Raw genomic sequence first — 22,199 nt, 5'->3', positions numbered from 1 at the left:
ATCTGACAGTTCATTTAGATAAGCTCCACTCAACAGAGATAATGAGGAGCAAATGCATTCAAAAGAAGATCATTATCATTCATCAAGAAAAATTATTTGTGACACACACAGCACATGTTTAAACTTCAGTAGAAGTATATGCTTTCCCTATGATATTACCAGTATTTCAGTAGAGTCAGTATCTATCTATCTATCTATCTATAGTTCTATCTAAAGATTGAACTAACAAGGCTTTTGAAAGCGAATTAAGCATTATTAGTGTTTAAACCGAAAGCTGAAGGTTAACAAGAATAATTCATGGCAACAAGCCACAACAATGGACTGAAGGACGGTTTTATAAATGTCAGAAACAATGCTTGAATCAAACTCAATACATGAAAACATGGAGCAGGAACGCCACATCCGTGATCTGCCCTCAGCCTGATCTGCCCGGATATTTCCTCAGTACTACTGTCACCTATACCCCTGTGGTTCATGAGGAATATGACCAGACTACTGGTGGAACATTGCTGTTCATTCCCAGACTCATTTTATGATTTATTTAATTAAATAACTCAAACAGCAGCTAATTATTAAAAACTACAACAAAATGAGCAAAGGTTACACAAACTGCACAGAAGACGATTAGCTTTGCTTGGCTTGGCGTCAAAAAATACCCATGTAAAAAAAAAGCAACAATTTGTGATTTTAGGGAAGGCTGTAACTGTTCCTTGGACCTTGTGAGCTATGACATGGGAAGTTGTGTTCTTGCACTTGGTGTTCAAGTGGCTAAGTCGTGAGAACACCGCTACTAGGCAACGGCGACATGGACACCAAACAACTCCTCATGTTTTCTTGTTATTTTTGCTTCTTTCCAAGAAACGCTGATGTACTTTGCATTTCAACATCATGCAGAGGAACAAGAAATGAGACAACAAAGGTAATGAGTATCTACTCAATGTAGCTACTGTTACTGCTCATTCACAATAAACACTAGCTGATCAAACATAATTTGATTTGGAACAATGATGCATCAGCTCCTGAAAATGCAGTATGCAGGGAGATATACATTTAACAAACTTATTTGTACTCTGACATGTAACTCTAAAAACTCTTTTAAAAATACAATATGATAACTCACCATCCAACAAAAAATGACCTTCCACAGCCCACTTTGGAAAACATCAACAAACAGGGCACAACTCATGAACTTGGAACTTTCAGAAAATGCCGAGGTCCGAGATTGTGAATATAGACTCTTCTTGTGAATACGGATAACATGGCCCCATTTAAAGGCAGCATTTGTCATTCCTGAGAAAAGTATGATGACTACTGTTAGTGACCTGTGTGACCTGTGGCTCCTTAGTCACATTGCACTCAAAAATCTATCTTTTGAGTTTTGCTATTGAAGGTGAAGCGCGGCAGTAATCACTGTGAACTCAAACAGCTGTCAACAACCAACCAACACTGGTATTGCGATAGGTTTTTAATTGGTTCAAAAGTCACACGAATCAACAAGCCTTTCACTATAAACCAAAGCAGTGCTACTTGCCAATAAGAAAGCCAAAGTCCGTGTGATGTACTCTCCAAAAAAGCATTCATTCATTCCTGAGGTAAGAAGACTCACAGACTGTACATTAAGCTGATTGGTAGCTTTTTTTCACATTATAGCCTGAAACCCCTAAAATATGTCTTTGGATACAGGTTTTCCAGGATACTGAAGCATTCAAAACCCACATCATTTCTGCAGTTCTGACTGGAACTCCATTTGGCTTTGACAGAGCTGGCAGAAAACATTACGCATTAAGGAAGTGGTTCACGTCTTCGAAATGCTTTTCTCCGAATCCAAATCCAAATTACACAGTAGGGTCCTCATTGTACACATGTGCAGTGTTCTGTGGTTGATGTGTTATTTTGCTCGGCCCCCAGAAAACCTCTTACAACTATACATTTTGTTGTTCTAATATATGTCCTTCATTTCCTCTGAGGTGGTAAAATCAGTGACCTCGGATTTAGTGTAAGAAAACAATAAGTGTAAGAAAAAAAGGTCAATATAAAATATGTTCTCCATTGGAGAAACTGGATTAAATAACAAATATTTCTACTTACTTTTATTGGTCAAAATAACAGGCACCCTGCTGTGATCTAAATAAAGGCTATAATATAAAAACATCACAATTTTTATATATATATTAATTTATTTATCTATTTTTGTTCGTTTGTTTTTTTAATCAGGTGGATTTCCCTATAAATCTGGGAACTTATTTTCCATTTAGAACGATAATGTCCCGTTGAAAGAAAAAGAGAGAACCGACAGTTTGGTCTTACTTTTTTTAAGTACACAAAATCAAAGCATTAATTTCTGTAGGGAGTAATGTTGGATCTTTGGGCACAGACAACAATATAGAAACATCCAGTAACAGATATGAACCAATTATACAGTTCATACAGTTTAAGTAATAGTGCAGTTAAAAATAATGGAAAAAACAAATGTTTTCTGTCCTTGTTGTGCATCTTTTCTAAATGCAACTGTCCCATCTGTACTCGTCTCTTTTCTGCTCCCAAATTAGCTCATAGTTCCTTTTTTGCCTCGATAAGCTCATAAGGTCATTGACGTCAGTGTCTGATACATTATCATCGTGTGTCTGCTGCAGTACAACAGTTATAAACAGAAGCATTCCTCCTATTGCTCAAAAACAGAAGTATTGAATAAACATTGATATTAGACATTAGCCAGATTTAAAAATAAATAAATAAAAAGCTACTGTACTGATCTAATCACATGAAGCAAGCCACATGACATAGTGTTGACTTGATTGTTCCTGTTTTGGCTCTCGAGTCGTAGTACAAAAAAAAAAAAAAAAAAAAAATATAGAATTACCGCTTCACAGTTGTATGCCTGGGGCTTGGCCCAAGCAAACCGGTGTGGAGTAGAGCAGGTCCCAAGGAGAAGAGAAAGCTAGTCATGGAGCAGGTTCGTAGACAGGAGGAATTATTAAGGGGTGCTAAGACAGTGGCCCAGGCTAAGCAGGGACAGTGGGTGAATTGGGAAGGTGTAGACAAGAAAAAGCTTAACTGGAAAGAACTCTGGAGTATGGAGGAAAGTAGTATTAGATTCTTGATAGGGGCAACTTATGATGTACTGCCAACTCCCCAGAACCTAAAACTCTGGGTAAATGGAGACCCACTATGTTCATTGTGTTCAGGTACTGCAACTTTAAAGCACATTCTGTCAGGGTGTAAGGTTAGTCTGTCGCAAGGCAGGTATACGTGGCGACATAACCAGGTTCTAAAAAGCTTAGCTGCAGGAATTGAAGAGTTACGGAGGCAGGCAAATTTAGGAGGACCTAAAACAAAGAAAGTTGCAATCAAGTTTGTTCAAGAGGGAGAGAAAGTTGGTAAGACAACAAGAAGGCAAGGCAGCTTAGAAGGTGCTTGTGATTGGGAAATGCAGGTAGATTTAGGAGGAAAGCTTGTTGTTCCCCAGGAAATAGCCATTACAAAGCTAAGGCCTGATATAGTCTTGTGGTCTAGGAGTAGAATGAAAGTATATTTCATAGAGCTGACTGTTCCGTGGGAAGCCTTAGTTGAAGAAGCATATGAAAGGAAAAAGCTCAGGTATGCAGAGTTAGGGGCAGAAGCAGAGCAGCGAGGATGGAAAGTTAGGATTTGTCCAGTGGAAGTAGGATGTAGAGGATTTGTAGCAAGGTCTGTTGTCTCTTTGGTAAGGGAGTTAGGAGCAAGTGGACAGAGTGTGAGGAAAATTGTAAAGGACATGTCAGATGAGGCAGCAAGATCCAGTCAGTGGATTTGGATGAGAAGGAGTAATGGTAGCTGGGGGCCCAGCAGGGGGAGCACTTAGGATAGACAGACTCTTAGGAGAAGCAAGGAAGAAATCCAGGAAGAGGAAGTGTTTTTAAGTGGGGGTGTGGCCTGTGTGAGCCTCTTTGAGACCATGCGGTTAGTCCAGGTGAGGTGGCCTGTATTGTTTGCTTGTATTGAATTGGTTTGTAGTGTGTCTTTGGCTGTTTAGGTGAGTTTGATTGTTTGTTTGTTTGTTTGTTTGATGTCTTGGAGAGTGGGGGAGTAGGGGGGGGGGGGGGTAGAGCACAGCCTAACCCGGCGGGGGAGAGTTTAGCTCAAAAGGCATCTCTCCTTGACTCTACCTCCCTCATTCAAAATGGCCGCCACTTTCTCCAACTGTTTAGGGGAGTTTGTTTGCTGAATCTGCTTAATCTGCTAGTGTGTTTTGTCAGAGTTGATGATGGTGTTGTTTGTGGTAGCATAGGCAAGATAAAGAAAATAGTCGTGGTGTGAGGAGCAGTGATGGCTGGCATTAGGGGAGTGACTCTGGGACGCCAGTGATCACTGTCTAGCCTCCTGGAGTTGTCGAGGGACCAACTAGACGAAACACTGGTGAAAGGAGGTTCCCACCTGATGACCCCAAAGACATGTTAGTTATCACTGCTCATTAGTCTGTATAGCTAAATTAATAGTTATCATAGGACATGTTAAGCTTAGGGAGCTATTCACTGAGTCTGGTCCATTTTCTGTAGCACAAGCTTCTTGTGTTTATCTTAAAAAACTCTGCCACTGAGACCAGTTTCAGGTTACATCCCTGCTTATCCAGAGTCATATAAAATATTAACCATTTGTGTAAAAATGTTTTCATAATTGCTGAAAGAGAATTGTGAACTCTTGACTAAAAATACAAATCAACCACAAATGATTCATGTTGTCCAACTCTTGACTTGTTTTTCAGCTCCATGTACAAGGTTTTTCAAATCCAAACATGAGATTCTTTAATGCAGCTCTCCTTTAGCGATAATTCTTCTTCCCTCGCAGCTTGGTTGTTTATAACTCAGTGAAATGCGCATAATTTCAAGGCAATATTTGACTTCGACTTTTCCTTTGAAAATGTTGACTAGGATGTTGCAATCGTGCTTCTCTCATTTGAGGCTAAACTTTCGACAAAGTTCAGGAAAAGAGAACACATTACTCCCGTTCTAACATCCCTTGACTGGCAACCTGTGAGTTAAATATTGATTTTACCAATAACATTTAAGGCGCATCACTCTCGCCCTACATCCCCTTTAAGCCGCTGCACAGCCAAAGATCCTCAGACAGACAGTTCTTTGGTTTGTCCAAATAGAATGAAAAGCCTTTTCAGTCCCACATTTTACAATGAAAAACATCTGTAAATCATTTCCTAAATGGACTTTTATTGGACTGAACTTGACCAAGTCACTTTTTTGGTATTTGTCATTTCATCAGGTAAGTATATAAAGAAACGACAAATACATGTTTTCTACCTCCTATTTTTTATTGTTTCACTATTTTTTTAATCACTTTTCTTATAAATAATTTATCATTTATAACAAAAAAAAAAAAAGTTCTATGAAATATAAAGTTATATCATAATTGTCAGCTTCCTGGAGATGCCTGTATAGTTAGTTGAATTTTTCACCATCACAAAATCCCAGCACAACAAAACAACTAAAAAAGTGATATTTTTATGCATTGCACATGTCAGCCAGGAATCAATACAAAACAAACAAGATAAAGTGCAGGAGAAAGCAGCTCTTTCTAGACATTTTGTGAGGCTCAAGTTTTTCTGCATGCAGTGGCAGTTATAGCTCTTAATATTCGATTAATTTAACAATTTAAAACAGCACATATTTTTAACTTGTGACCTCCAACAGCTTATTGGCATCTAAAAATGAACGCATCAGTCCTTACCCATCTGAATCAAATGTGCACTGTGAGAGACAGGCCTTGTTATGTCTGTTGTGGTGAACAGAGCACATAAAACTGGTGCCTCCTCTCACCTTTTCTCTTCGTTTGTATTCATGCATTCAGCCCAGGTGAACAATTTTTCCATTTACTTAACTGTCGGGTTGAATAAAGAGAGGTTGCTCCGCTGTACCTTCAGTTCAGATTATTACTGTAAAGCTCATCCGGCTCCAAAATACATACTGCTCTGGGACTTTTCTATCAGCCTTTTCCTGTGCAGGTTTTTTTTTTATGCCACTTTTATTACCTGCATTTTCTGAGCTGCTCGGTACATCAAATTTATCAGGAAGAAACCATTTCTAGATTAAGCTTCCATCCATTCATCCATCCATTAGGTGTACCACATATCCTTTGAGGGTCGTTTATTTAACAAATATATGTTATAAAATTATGTGTATGCAGTGTATTTAGTTTTAATTTAATCCTTACTGACATTGTTGGCTCTGTTGTTGTTTCAGTCCCGCTGTGTTCTCTTTATAGTTTTATTCAGTTTTTAACTTTTGTAATCATGCCTTACACAAAAGGAACCAAAAGTACAAACACATTGTCTGCTTTACACTCTGTTTTAAATACTACAACACTACAACAATCGACAACGAATACTACAAAAACTCTCTTAAATCTTGCAATCAATGGGAAAACACAAACTGCAAAACAGACCGGAACAGGGCACCACACACACGCGTGCACACACACACACAAACACACACACTGAAAACACACCAATCAGTCTGATCCTCAGCACTACATATAGACCTAAATGGTAAGCTTTTGTGAGAACTTTGCAAACATGGGAGCAGTGAGAGTGAGAGGAAGGGCAAAGGCAAGAACAAAGAAAACCTTGCAATAGACGGACACATATTTCAGATGACATTAGGGACACTCTGGTGGACCGTGTCATAAATCATTGCCTGACACTGAGGGAGGCTGGGCAGATTATTACAAAAGTTAAAAACTGTATAAAATTGTAAAGAAAACAGAGTGGACCTGAGTCAGTAGGGATTACATTACAGTTTTTCACTATTGCAAAAACACAGTTCCTGAAACTAGGGCCCCGTTTGTCAAAGCTCCATACACACAAACCAAAACCATTTACACAAAATACAAAACATCTTACATCTCTTGCAAAAGCAAGCACTACATCAAAAACTAAATAAACTCTTCTAAAAACAATACTTCAGCTTCCAAACTTTACACCCAAACACCAAATACATACTACATCTTTCCACCGCCAACTGCACACGACTGTGCTAAATATACAATATTTCTACTTTTCTAATGATATATGCTGAGTATAAAAACATTATTACTGTATGTTTTTTGACATTTCTCATTTGTAGCATGCTTTAAATATGAACACAAATGCAATGGGGAAACAATATCTCTTTATTCTCAATAGTGAACTGAAGATGACATGAACATACTGTACTGTAAAATACAGTAGGCCTATACAGTTTTGCAATTACTGTCTATCCTGTCTCTGATGTCATCTGTAAGAATTGTCCTATTTCCTCTGACCTGTCCTCTCGCCACTCCCTTTCCTCTTTCTCCTCTTCCTATTTCTCCTCTTGCTCTTCCTCCTCTAACTAGAACACCTCTTCTTCTAATTCTTTCTGCAAAATTGTCCTTCATTGTTGTGCACACCAAAGAGCAGACCTGACTCGTATTTATGGTGATCACGCTCTGATTTTGGTGTGAGCTGATTGTTTACATGTGTCTTCACATGTGCATTCTGAGTTAAGGTAAAACACTGCGTGTATGAAAAGTGCTGCACAAATAAAGTTTGACTGATTGATTGATTGAGAGTCCAGCCCAACCTCAGTTGCTACATGGTACCATCCATATTACGGACATTTAGACTGGAGAACAGGCATGTCTTCAACTTTCTACTAGATTGTATCTTTGTAATTGCTGTACATCCTTCTGGATCAATAGAATGTAGTCAAACTATATTAGGCCTGTGCCTTTGCTGTGAAGTACAGTACGTGCAATACAGTTTCAATGTGACTGTGTAAAGTACAGACAGTAAAGTGTGTAAAAAAAAAGGACCTAACCCATGACATCATATTCTTGCATTTTCAACAGAACTGCTAGATGACCTCTTCAGGGTGGAAGCCAACATCTGTTCACCCGTGAAAAGGAACTGGCCATTGCTAATCTAGTGCTGGCAAACAGCACCATCCGCTTATATCAACTATGAAAGCAAATCATCACAGATCAAACAATATCCCATAATACTAATAGTATCAGAACATTGACACCGCATCTTGTGTCAACATCAATACACTAAATACTCCACTACACCAATACAATGAAGGAGCTGTACAGGGTTCCACATTGTTAGAGCCAAAGACCTTTGTGATAATGACAGTAGATTGTGGGGTGTTGCCAATGGATACCATCAGACAAAGCAATATGTGACCAAGGGCACTACTGCCCCCATTCTGGGGATGTTGTCTGTGGGGGCATCTGCCAAACTGAGCCAACCCACCCCCGGCTTCATCCTTGTGTGAAAATGTAGACAATGTAATCCTTACACCAGAGTTACTTTAAACCATATTCACCATATGCAGCTGCACAGCCTCCTGAGTCTGTTTTCATTGATGAGGCAGGCTTCAGTCTGGGGAAAACCAGGTGTTGGGGCAGAAATATTATATGACAAAGAGCCATTGTGAATTTCCCTGGGCAGCACGGGGAAAATATCACCTTGTGTGCCATCTGCAAGGAGTCCTCCATCACCATGCCGCCCTAGGGACCTACAACACAGCACGTATTATTGCATTTCTTGATGCACTACATAATGTAGTTATATAGGATGGACCAGAGCAGCGCAGGTTTGTTGTTGTCTGGGACTGCTTCACCAACCAAGATAGACAACAAACCAAAACGAGTGTACATGGTTTCATTATTTCAGTGCTATATCAGTAATACTTGCGCAACCACTCTTCAACCTGGAGCTCATTGATTACTGTGCTGTGCAAAAAACTGCTTGGAAAAGAAGTTGACAGCTAGATGTATTTATAACAACCCCAGCATTAGCAGCAGAACCCCTTAAGCATTCAGTATAGACAATTCTCATGAGAGAATGTCACTCTGGGATTTTACACTCTTTTTTAGCAGTCTTGGACAGAACTTGGATCCCAAACTAGACCCTGAAAGCAGAACCGTCAGAACTATCAAATCGCCCAAATAGGAAGCTTGCCAACAAAAAATCCAGAGGACTAAGATAGACAGGAAACAGGTCATAAACACTAACTGGAACACTTTGGTAACATGTACTGTCTGGCAGATAATAACTGTTATCTGGTCCTCTATATATACACCGATTTTGAATGACACGTGCCTGGGAGGACAGGTTCAAGTACGAAGCAGGAGCAGGAAAACTCAGCAGTGGCGGTTGTTGGACAGGTGATGAATGCTGCCAGAGCTTACTCTGAAGTGAGTGGAGATGCTGTTACGCAGATTAATCAGATAAAACCAGTGGAAAGAGGGAGGAGATAAGGACAGAGGAACTGTCACCATGACACACCACCTTGAAGGACGTAACCCATCATTCACACTTAATATCTTTATACAGCTTGGTGTACAGCCAGGTTGCATGAAATCAGCATAAATATGTCATCACTGTGTATAAAATCTGTCATTTGACAACACATCGCTGTGCCCAAATTATGTGTCTAAGGTCACGGCTATAAAGAATTGAATATCATTCAATTTAATGGAACCAAAGAGAGGCGACATCTAGTTCTTTTCAACTTGAACTGTGTAATTGGAACGTGATAGCAGGGTTTAGGGCATGAGAACTCACTTTTACAGTCAGTTTTTAGGGAATGACGTGATCCAAGGCTAAACTCAGTTTCTATTCACGAAGTTGTTGAATGAAAGCCTGATCGGTGGTGTTTGTACTCAAAAACCCGGGCTGAGAAGTGGACTTTGAGAAATATTTTTAATGCAGTCTCTCTGGGGTTTGCCCTTTACTTTAATTGAATGTCTCAGCCCCATCACAATGACTGGGGTTGAGTCACACATTAATCTTTAGAAGAACACGCAAGACAAAGGCAAATTGTTATTTTACAGTGGAAATCAAACAGATTCAACAGAATATCTTACAGGAAAGTGGGCTGTAATGATAAGGTGACATTTATAAATCAAAGAAAATTGCAAGCATTTATCCTTGTGCGGCCTTTGAGCAGGACACTATTATTTAAAAATTCATATAATTCCATATTTTGGGATGTAAGTGTTATTTAACACCACATTTTGGGATTTAGTGGTGCTTTATTAAAATCATAGTGTATTAAAGCTGTAATGTGTGTTTTTTTTATTTACACTGCTTTTTAAGAATGACAATTTTTTGATTTGATTTTTTTACAGTGGCCCTGAGAGCTCAACACACTGCAACTTAACAAAGTAGAAAACATCTTCAATTTGACAACACATGCACTGCAAATACATACAACACAGGGCAAAAGTAAATGCTGAACGTAATGTATTAGTAGCCCAGGTAGAGAACAGTCCTAAAGAGTAGTGTAATATATACAATCTGAAATTCTGTAATTACAGTACAGTTACTAATCTCTGTTAACTTGGTGGCTTGTTTGCTGTCTCACTGGTGGGTGGTTTCTGTGACCAAAGACTCCTTCATTGTCAATCTCTGTCACCCCATCGATATGTATTTACCCCAACCTGCATCCAACCTTATCCCTAACCCCGGCTAGTCGTCTTCTGAGATTCTTAAACTGATCTCACCCTAACCCCAACTATTCATCACCAACCCATGACCTTACGTAACCCCAGAAAGCGGCGGTACAGAGAAACAGGGGAAACGGTGGACACTGTTGTTTCAGTGCTGCTCCTTCTGGAGAGCTGTGTGCAGTCACCGAGGGCTGCTTGTCAAACCACAATGTCTCTTCTTCTGCCTTTCTATTTCAATAAGAGTTGAATACAAAAGATGCAACATGTAGGTGTGGAAGATTTGGAAGAGTTTAAAGGCACCTTTAACAGACCTGGGCTGAGTAGTAAGTAAGTAAGTAAGTAAGTAAGTAAAGTCATGTAACTTATTTTTGCTGCCGAGTAATTAGTAAAGCATTACTTTTTCAATGAGTAATGTGTAATAAGAGATTGAAATCCAGATTCAAACAAAGGCCAATTTATGGTTAAAGTCATCACAAGGCTGGTCATACCAGACCAAGTGAGGCTGTAGCAGCAGAACCCCTGAGTGTAATTAATTATGCAAGGCTGCGTGTTATTGCAATTTAACTTTTTTATTTGTAGGAGGAATAATGTGTAATTTCTTTTGTCAAAAGAGACACAGTCTTGCTTTAAGACACAATTGCCAAAAAGACTCAAGCACTGTTATCAAATGTATTTCCTAAATTGCAATAACAAGGTATTGTATAATGATTTACATAATGTGTATTTTGTTTTTGTGTTTCAACTATAGGCTGTCAAATATAAATAGATTTAAAACGTCCCTCCATAAGTCATCATATCATTACTGTCCATATATGGTCTACACACACACACACGCTCACACACTACGCTCAGACACAAGGAGCAACAGCTGCAGCAGCGACAGCAGCAGGTTTTGCTGGATGAAGGAAGCAGAGCGGCAGGTTTCAGCTTTAAACCTCCAGTGTTTTTTTTTTTGTTTTGTTTTGTTTTGTTTTACTTCTGCGTGCGATTAAGTTCGTTTGAGGATTGAAGACACGTATCAGGATGGCAGCAGCTTCGACAGATTCGGGGCAGGGGACCGCTAAAATAACTCCTGAAGTGCTTCAGGAGATGCTCCAGCTCTACAACCTGAGCCGCCAGGAGTTCATCAACACTTACAACATCCAGCCGCTCGTCTACATCCCCGAGTTGCCGTACAGCGCTAAGACCACCTTCGTGATCATGTACGTGGTTATTTTCGTCCTGGCTCTGGCTGGAAATAGTTTGGTCATCTACATAGTTGTGAAGAAACGGGCGATACAAACGGCGACAGATATTTTCATTTGCTCTCTGGCGGTCAGCGACCTGCTCATCACTTTCTTCTGCATACCTTTTACTTTGCTGCAGAACATCTCTTCTGAATGGTTCGGGGGTGAGTTTGAAACCTGAAAACTTACATTTCCTACTTTTTAAGACCATCTCAGGAATAACAATCATCATCGACGTGAAGAAGGATTTGAATTTAGAAAAATTAAGGCAACTGCTGATAGAAGTAAGAACAGGATCTGGAAAGTCTTATAGTTGCATTAATTGCACAACGCATCAGTTTAACTGAGCAAATAATTTAAATAATAATTATGCAGGCTATGAAATCAAAGAAGTCCGTCATTTACTCATAGTAAGCAACGGAAGCCAATAAACGCCAAACAAACAAAGCAGTGAAGACAATTAAACCCAGCTAATTATGTCAACCAGAGTGCAAGCACAGCATTGATCCCTTAAAGGAATGATCTTTCAAGGAGAACCCAGGTAGCTGCAGCAGGTGGTAATACCTTCAAATAAATGACAGATTGAGCACAGGGGGCACAGGAAAAAAAGAAAGAAAAGCAGAGCATTTCTATGTCAGGAGAGGAACAAAGTGAGCTACCCCTGGTTCTAACCTGCCTGCTGTTCATACTGTAAAACTGTAAGACTCCGTACTGTAAGACTGGACTCTGAGGTGAGGACAGGAGGTGGGGTGGAAAATATATATCCACAGGACAAAGATTAATAAATCTATTGATGAGCAGTTTTTTTTAGCTTTTGCAATAGCCAGCAGAAACTTTAAATAATGGAGTGGTTGCTGAGTTTGTGATTCTTATGTCTAACTTTGCCGAGGGTGGAGACTATATATTGCAATAAAATGCAATTATAACCTAATGCAATTCTATGCAGTACTCTTGCAAAAATCTGCAAGTCAGGGGTGTTGATTAAACTATCTGTGCCTCTTATTTGAGGTGCTGGCATCTCACTGTATAATGCATTGTTACTGTTGTGCATTATTGAATTTCATAAAATTTTAAAGGACGCCTGATAATATACAACCACTCTATGAGAAGATAAAAGGCACCGAGAGTCAACAGAAACTGGGCATTATTTGCTTTACAGGTGGAATATAATTGTATGGCTATTAAAGTGGGTTTCATTATATTTATCAGTTTGCAAAATTGTGTTCACACCTGATACCAATAAGGGCGCTTCATAGAAGTGCAGCTGACGACTGACAGTCAGTGTATCATAGCAATAGAAGTCCAGCTTGAAGCATGTGCTCCCATTAAAATACGGTCATAATTAGTTCATGGTGAATCAGGGTCAACCTGGCATGTGGGTCTTACCTACAGTGCACATTTCCATCTGGGTTTCAGCTCTGTGCTTCATTAGCTGTGAAATATGTGTGATCAATGCGTTCAAGTATAATCAGAGATGGTCGCGTTGTCACTCCAATTAAACCCTGCAGGGGAATGAAAAGGATGAGGAAGAGCTTGCCTCCCTTTCCAGTCTCTGACCAAACAATAGGAGTGATGTGAACTTTAATAAATATGTATGTTTTCTGCTGTATCTCAGTACCTCACTGTTTTATCCTTCTGTTTATCCCTGCAGGGGTTCTGGTTTGCAAGACAGTTCCTTTTGTACAGACTACAGCCATAGTGACAGGCATCCTCACAATGACCTGCATTGCCATTGAGAGGTACCAGGGGATTGTCTTTCCCCTGAAAATGAGGAGACAATACTCGTCCAAAAGAGCATACAAGATGCTAGGTATTCCATGTTTGCAAGAGTGGCTCATTATGTAAGAGTGTATGTGTTTGTGTGATCAAGGACACATTTGTTCTGTGAACAAGTTAAAGGCTGCACTGATTCATACAAAGTTACATTTCTAACAGTTACACCACATTTCAGGGTGAGATCCTTTGCAAGCCTCTGTGACCTATAGTTACCCATAACATCCTTCTATGGCAGCTCACAGTGCCCAAAGTTTCTAACTCCAGCTCAAAGTGTCCAAAGCTGACTGGTTGTTCCTACTTCCCGAGACATTAAAGGATCTATCTGTACATTTTTCTATTGCTACTTAGCCAATGTTAGCACTTACAGCTATTTACTTATCAGTCTAGAAGAAATGTTCCGAGTTCAGCATCAAACTAATTCCTTTACTCATCACGAGCTGTATCCAGTGGTGTAAAGCAACTGCAATGTTAACTCTTGTTTCTATCACATCTTTTCTTCCTCTGAAGTTAGCATGCTAACCAGTTATCCCTGTCCCATCCTGTCCTGTCACTTTCCGATAGCGACTCACTGCCGCCTCAAATCTGCCCTGAAGATTATAAAGACAACGATGGCCAAAGCTATGCTCCCAGAAAGAAACCACGTTCAGCAGCAAAGAGAACTTAACGAATAAAAGGAAATAAAGTCAGTAGCAGACAACAGATGACAACAATGACAGAAAGTTTTGAATGGAAGTCATCTGTGATGGCTTCGCGACAACCCTCTCTGCTCTGACTGCAACATATACAATCTAGTAACCGCCACAAGTCTAACCACATGTAGTTATGTTTATATAGTGCAGAAGTAGAAATTCTAAATTTCCTAGTTTAAGAAGGAACATATTCTTTTTCTATGGAGGCCCTGATCTGCCACTATAGTGGATATACTGTATCACAAGCCTTAAAGGTCAGCTGACTCATATAGCAGCAGGTCCTTATTAGATAGATAGATAGATAGATAGATAGATAGATAGATAGATAGATAGATAGATAGATAGATAGATAGATAGATAGATAGATTAGCTCATTGTTGATAATAATAAAAAGCAGTTAATAATAAATAAACAATAATAATTAAATGAGTCAACTACCTTTTTTGGCTGAGGTGTTGTATAGCCTGATGGCAGTGGGAAAGAAGGATCTCCTGAACCTCTCTGTCCTGCAGCGCAGTGAGATGAGACGTTCTCTTCTCTGTCTTACCAGAATGTTGTGGAGAGGATGGTGGGTATTGTCCAAGATGGCCTCCATCTTACATTGCATGGATCTTCCACAACAGTCCTGAGTGAGTCCGGACTCATGCCAAGCACAGACCAAGCCTTTTTGACCAGCTTGTCCAGTCTCTTTGTGTTCATGTCGGACATGCTGCTGACCTGAGCTCCCTGAGGAAAAAGAGCCGGCTCTGCTCCTTCCGGTAGATGGCATCTGTGTTCAGGGACCAGTCCAGTTTACTGTCCAGGTGCACAACTAGGTATTTATAAGTGTGCACCCACCTCAATGTCCTTCCCTTAAATATTGACTGGCTGAAGGGTGGGCCTAGACCTCTGAAAGTCAATGACTATATCCTTGGTCTTGGAGGTGTTTAGAAGGAGGCAGTTCTTGTCACTCCATTCACTGAAGGCCATCGTCAGATCCCTGTACTCCTCTTCCTGCCCGTTCCCAATACGTGGCACAATAGCTGTGTCATCTGAGTATTTCTTGATGTGGCAGGACTGTTGTATTTAAAGTCCGCCGTATACAAGGTGAACAGGAATGGAGCCAGAACAGTCACCCGTGGAGCCCCAGTACTGCTCATCACTGTCCCTGAGAGTTACCCAGCTTGACCTACTGTGGTCGTCGTGTCAGGTAATCCAGAATCCAGGATGTGAAGCAGGGATCCACCCCCATCCCTTCCAGCTTGTCTTTAAGAATGTGGGGTTGGATGGTGTTAAATGCACTTGAGAAATCAAAGAACATAACCCTCATGTAACTACCTGGCTCATCCAAGTAAGAAAGGGTCGGTGGAGCATCTACAGGACCACATCATCCACTCCAATATGTTTTTTGTAGGCGAACTGTAGGGGGTGCATGTTTAACCTGTGGCCTCAAAAGGTGGAGAAGAAGCTGTTCCAGGGTCTTGATGATGTGTGATGTGAGGGCCACCAGACTGTAGGAGAGGAGGAGAAGCTGCAGCTGAAGCAGTGGGACAGAGAGCAGGTGAGGCTGTGTCAAATCTGTTGTAGAACAGGTTGAACTCATTGGCCTTGTCCACATCACCTGGTGTTGCCTGGCTTTTCTTCTCTTTATAGCCAGTGATGATCCTCATCCCCTTCCACACCTCTCTGGTGTTGTTGTGCTGCAGCTTGAATATCGACTTCAGCTCATGTTGCACACACCTGAGCTTCTTCTCCCTGTCTCCATCCCTGAAGGCCTCCTTTTTCTGGTTGAGGAGGGTCTTGATGTTACTGGTGATCCAGGGTTAGTTGTTTGGAAAGCAGTGTACAGTCCTTGCTGGTACTACAGTGTCCATACAGAAATGAATGTAGTCCGTTGTACATTCAACCATTCTATCAAGGTCAGGGTCCTTGCTTTTATCATTTTCCTGTGACTTCAACAGTATATTCCAATCTGTGCAATCAAAACAGTCCTTTAGAGACTCACTGGCCTCCAGGGTCCAGTTCCTGAATGAGCGGGTGGTTGTAGCCTGCCTCAGTACACAGGGCTTGTAGGAAGGCTGAAGAAAAACCAGATTATGATCTGATCTGCCAAGTGGTGGTAGAGCTGAAGCTGTGTAGGCCTCCTTGACATTTGCATACAACAGATCACGTGTCTTATTTTCCCTTGTGGGACAGTCAACATACTGAGTGAAGCCAGTGAGGTGAGAGGTGAGATTAACATGGTTAAAATCACCCTGATATTGCAATGACTACATCAGGGTATGGGGTCTGTACTCTCACAACAGTCTCATGAATTACGTCACATGCGACTGCAGACTCTGCTAAGTAGATACACTGCCATTAACATATATGTTGGCAGATATGCAAAAAGAAGTGGCAGCACATACATATTGCACAGGCTACAATATATTTATACAATACATGAAGTGCTACTGTTGTTTTTAATCTATAACATCATTATTGGTCTAAAAACTTCTTTCAAGCTCTACTTAAATATGAGTAAAATAGAACCAAATTGTCCGTTTGAAAATTATAAGCTCTTAAATCATTGTTCCTTCATCTGAGATGGTGAGTTTAAACATTTATGTATGTGTATTTGGTAAGTGAAAAGGTTAGGTAATGCTGATATATCAGGTAAGAAAAGACCAAAACACTGAAATTAAGTTTAATTACGTGAATAAGCTTTGGGAAGTGTGGCATGCTGTGGTAAATCAGAGCATTGTGGTCTCACACTGTCGAAGCTGAAATCATAGAAATGTACTGGTGACTTGGCAGATGCTGTATTTGTCAAACTGTATGCCGTGTATTAATAAGAGTTTTATTTTCAGACTCTATATGTTTGTATAACACACCTCTCTGCATCCTGTAGGGCTTGTATGGATTGCCTCAGTGATTGTGGGTTCACCAATGCTGTTTGTGCAACAGTTACAGGTAAGTGGTGCTTTTCAAAGCAACCCATCACAAAATTAATTTCAGTAGCTTCCTTCAGCTGTCACTGCAAAAGCAAAAATCACACTCCTGTTGTGCAAGTCAATATTAGAAAAGCGATTCAGCTCAGAAGAGCGGAGAACTGTAAATATCGAGAGTGATTACCATAGACGACTGCATCTTACAGCACTTAAGGAAAATAAAACAGTAATTTGACATATAGCATTTATGAAAACACGGGAATTCACAGATTGGATGAAACAGAGTGATGCAGAGAGTAATGTTCCCATCCATCTACACAGATACCTTGATACCTGGTAGCAGTTCCAGTGAACACAAGTTCAGGAAGGCTGTTCAGCATCCTATTTTTTACTTTCAGTCCTCCAACCCTGTCCTAAAATGCACCTTAAACTTCAACAGTTTCTGGATGTCATGGACTACACATACTGTAACTGGTGAAAAGAAGAGACTCTCACACTGCGTGGCTGACAACTGCTTAGTAGTCTACCTCACCAGCTAATTTGCATTCTGTATACAATACAGTCGAGCAAAATGCTGTCAATAATGTATAGTGTCACAAAACACTGGTATAGCCAATGCCATTTTTTTTTAATTGATAAGCAGTGAATAAGGCATTGGTACACTGCAATAAGGCTTAGTTTTGGGGATACAGAATAAACCAGGTGATGTCAAAGGAGCACATTAACAGGAACAAGTGGTAACTTTCAAGGCACAGAACTTTTGTTCAGTCATGTTTTTCAGGAAAACACTCGTAATTCCTGAACACCTCACCACCTGAATCAAAAACACAATCAGAAATTAAGGTTTTGTAATACACAAGTGAAACACTTGCTCAATTGGCAACATACTAGCAACTATTAGTTGGTTGTAGATGCAAGTAAAGGGGACAGCATGACCCTCCCATGTGTTATGTCCTCCCCAAGGTAATACACGAGTTAGCACTGACAAGGAGCTTTTTCTTCCTCCCTCTCCCAGGTGAAGTACGACTTCTTGTACGATCATTACCACGTTTGCTGTCAGGAGAGTTGGCGCTCTCTGACTCACAGGCAGGTGTACACCACCTTTATCATGGTGGCCCTTTTCCTGCTCCCTTTGGCAGCCATGCTGTTCCTCTACACGCGTATTGGCATCGAGTTGTGGATCCGCAAGAGGGTGGGCGACTCCTCAGTCCTCAACACCATGAACCACAGGGAGATCAGTAAGATCTCAAGGTAAGTTAGACAGCAGAGTACTAGCAGTACTTGTTCAACGTTTATTTGCTTTAACTGTTCAAGGTAAGACAACTAAAAAGTTAAGTGCAGGTCCTCTGACCCTTGTGTGTAGGTACCTGAATTACCAGTAGGAGTTGCAGCAACAAAAAGCATGATCCCTCACTGGCTTGCCACCGACAGCCACTGCCGTTCAATGCACAACCAAGCCAAAAATACCAGTGGCAGGAATTTCAGAGATATTTTATCTATACGACCAAAAGATATGTTGGTTAGAAAACATATTTAAGTGGTAACAATGCACAAATATAAAATGCGTATAAGCTTAAACCTTTAATTGTTGCCTACCCGTGTTTATATTTAGTAATAAGGCAAGAGGTAAGAAAAAGGAGGTTATGGTTAGGGTAGGGTAAAATCTTTGCCTTTACGGTTAAACTCAAACATAGACACCTTGGACACCTATCCATCCAGTTTGACCTTGTGCTTGCTACATTTTACTTCGCTACTGAATGTAAACATCTGTAGTTTTAGGCTGTTGAAGGTCAGAACTGGAGTTTATCTGGAGCGGACAGGTGACAGACAGATGTCACCACGTTGATGTCGGTCACCAAAGGACGACATAAATTGGAAGCGTCTAGATGCTTTTTAGAAAAGCTGTAATTTCATCACAGGCACATCTAATGACAGCAGTCTCTGCAGTGCAGCCAGCGTGTATTGTACTTATTGTATGTACTGTATTGTCACATTCATCTGCTTTAAAACAAACACACAACATGATTTAGTGACATCACAACTACTTTCAAAGCCGATCACAGTTCAATATGAACTATGAGTGTGATGTCGAAACTGGAAAACATTTAGAAGTTAAACTTAACATATTCATAGATTATGTATTTTTCAATGACGAAGGAGTAAATGTGATTTTAAGAATTTCCAATTTGGTAATTCAACTCTTTTGTGGAAAACCAACATTTTATTATTATTCAAAGCACAGTGTTTTTTATGTCATTAAACTGCTCTATGGTGGCATTTAAGGCTACACAAAGTTGCTTCACAGTAAAAGCCTTCAAGGAGCTGTTGTGTTTGCATTAACACAATGTTAAATTGCCCAGTAATGTAGTCTGGTAACTTGGTGCTTCGTTGAGATATAGTAGGGAAACAAGGCGGAGAATCACAATTGGTTTGTTGTTTCTTTGTTTGAAACAACAAGCAGAGTGGGAATTGGATTTGATAAGCTCAACAATAACCAACGCTTGTCACCAGAACATAAAAATTAGTTGTTTCGAGCTGTGTCTAGAAAAAAAAAAAAAAAGTTTCATTTTTTTTCTGCCGTTGACACACATATTAGAGGAAACACATGGCTGTTTTCTCACTCCCCAGGCCAACAGTAGGACTCAGGCCAGGAGTACATGGGTACTGGCCTCTCCAAATTGGGTAAAACAAGGGAAAATTGGTTGCAGTCCATTCAGGTGTGTGATTGCCAGAGTCCTCATATTTTTCCTACTGACTCACAGCTGTAGCTCATTGGCACACTTTAATGAAAGACTGCCATCGTTAGCGTTGCTAGTTATATCTGTTCTTTTCCTGCTGTAACAATTAACCATGTCTGCAGTAGAAAAGACAGATCTGTTTTCTTTACTTTTTCTTTTGACCTTCCACAGGAAAAAGAAAAGAGCCGTTAAAATGATGATCACCATCGTTCTGTTATTCACCATCTGCTGGGCACCATTCCACACAGTCCACATGCTGTTTGAGTATTGTAAGTATTGCAGGAGTCCATATGAATTTTAATGGTAAACGGAAATAGCTCAAGTCTTCGTGTAGTTCATCGGTTTCACTATGACCCTCTGTCTGTGTGTAATTGCCCAGATGACCTGGAAAACAAATATGACGGAGTCACGGTAAACATGATCATCGCCATCGTTCAGGCCATCGGGTTCTTCAACAGCTTCAACAATCCCATAGTGTATGCCTTCATGAACGAGAACTTCAAGAAGAGCTGCGTCTCCACCCTTTCACACTGCATCAGAAAACCGAACCAGCAGGGCGGTGCTGCGGTGGCGCCCAAACTGAGCGTGCAGTTCATCAAACCCCAAAGCAGAGAAGCCTTCCTGGACGCAGATGAAGGCAATAGCTCGAAGCAACACTCAGCAGAGAAAGGCCCTTCAAGTTCGTCGCATGGAGAAAGCTCCCTGGAAATAATAGGAGAAAAAATCTCCACCATCCAAACAGAGCTCGCTGCAAACAGCTCCACGCAAGTCAAATGAGAAGGAAGTGGCTCATAGTTCAAGCTGTTTAGCTGTTGGACTCGACCTTCCTGTTTGCTGTCAGTCACTGGTAAATGACAGTAAAAGCTGTAGGTGCATCCGATGTGAAATGTTGTGTCTCACAGTTGCGGTTCAAACAAAAAACCAACAGCTTGAAAACATATCTGAGGTGCCAGAGAGTGTTTTTCTTTTCATCCTGGTCAGGAGTACAGCAGGGAAGGAAACGAAGGAATTCCAAAAAAAAGAGTCAGTTTTCCTGTGAAGACTGCAATGGGTGCTATCAGGACACAGCGGTCAGCAGTGATACACCACCTCTGGATCGAGAAATCGTTTCCGTTGACATGTCTCTGACATCTGCAAGTTCCTCAGCCTCCCTCAGGGAGCAGTTAATGATGATGTCAGAGGGAAACGTTACACTGCGGTATTATGGTGGGAACTGCTTAGATATGACAACAAAGAGGACATTAGACATTACACAGCCACGCTTTTAGCAGCAAAAGAAAAGCAAATGTCAGCTATACAGCATGGAACTCAGTTCAGGTTAATGCAATGATTTATTCTGAAATCCTTTGGAGATCAGACATCACCTCTTTGTAAAACTCCAATCTGATAATCACGAAAACCCTCGTTGTTAGGAGAGCAAATCCTGCTTTGCACTTTTCTTTCAGTTAAACAGTTTTATTATTTCATGTAATGTGTGGAAAACTATTTTAACTTTATACTGCCAAACCGAGTAGTTAGATCAACAGATAGCCATGCAAGCACAGCCCTTTTACAGTTTTTTTTTTTTTTTTTTTAAAGGGACAAGCTGAAATAGAGGACTTCATGCCTCAATCTTTGAAACAGAGTTAAATGTTCAGCCTTTTTTTTAGACCAAACCCAATCACATACAAAACACGTCATTCATTATTTTGATGCTAGAGTGAATCAGATTCACTCGACTGTACCCTAAATTAGTGAAGCTTTTTGATGTTAGATATGAGACACAGTTTAACATAACTCTGGTTTATACATTCATTTAGTCATGACAAGATGAATCAAAGCCACTTTTAGAGAATTTGTAGGTCTGAACCTTTAAATGTGCCCCCCCACCCCCACACACACAGGACAAAATTGGTTTTACAACTAATGTGTTTGCTTAATGTTGCTGTGGGATATTTTTGTAATGTCGATGTCTAAATGCAGCTTAAGTGAATGTTATCATCTCTTTGGTGTATATTTAATGTCAGTTCCACGTTCTGTAATGATATGTTCGGTACCAACAGCTTGGCTTTTATTCACAGTTCTGTGCAGACTTTGAAGATGTTGCATTGAAAATGAAATTGTCATTAATTAAAAAAAATATATTTTTTTAATGCAGCTCTATTCTCTGCTTGTGTCACACAAGTATTATCCTTTAACGACTGTGTCAGTGGCATTTCTTAGAGATTCTTTCTCACATGCAAAAACAGGATTTTGTTGCCAATGTGGTCACAATCTTTTTTATTTTAAATTTTACATCAAATAAAAAGATCTATTACAACTTGGTTCTTTTATAGTTTAATAAGAAAATGTTAGCTAGTAGTAAATTCCAACATCTGGCTGCCACATCGGCTGTGGGACATGAGACCTATTTAA

At 40.2% G+C, this 22,199-nt stretch overlaps 1 protein-coding gene across 1 annotated transcript; it reads left to right on the top strand.

The window, feature by feature from the left end:
• The first annotated feature begins 11,347 nt into the window (after positions 1-11,347).
• On the top strand, positions 11,348-22,102 carry qrfprb (pyroglutamylated RFamide peptide receptor b). The gene is made up of 6 exons (XM_056366475.1): positions 11,348-11,857; positions 13,345-13,503; positions 17,028-17,089; positions 18,083-18,318; positions 19,977-20,074; positions 20,185-22,102. The coding sequence occupies exons 1-6, from the start codon at positions 11,491-11,493 to the stop codon at positions 20,580-20,582; spliced, it is 1,320 nt and encodes a 439-aa protein (XP_056222450.1). The 5' UTR covers positions 11,348-11,490; the 3' UTR covers positions 20,583-22,102.
• The last annotated feature ends 97 nt before the right edge of the window (positions 22,103-22,199 follow it).

Source organism: Seriola aureovittata, chromosome 21 (genome assembly GCF_021018895.1).
Source record: "Seriola aureovittata isolate HTS-2021-v1 ecotype China chromosome 21, ASM2101889v1, whole genome shotgun sequence".
Lineage (NCBI taxonomy): Eukaryota > Metazoa > Chordata > Actinopteri > Carangiformes > Carangidae > Seriola > Seriola aureovittata.
The sequence above is the reverse complement of the archived record's forward strand: the minus strand, read 5'-3'. Positions and strand labels throughout refer to the sequence as shown.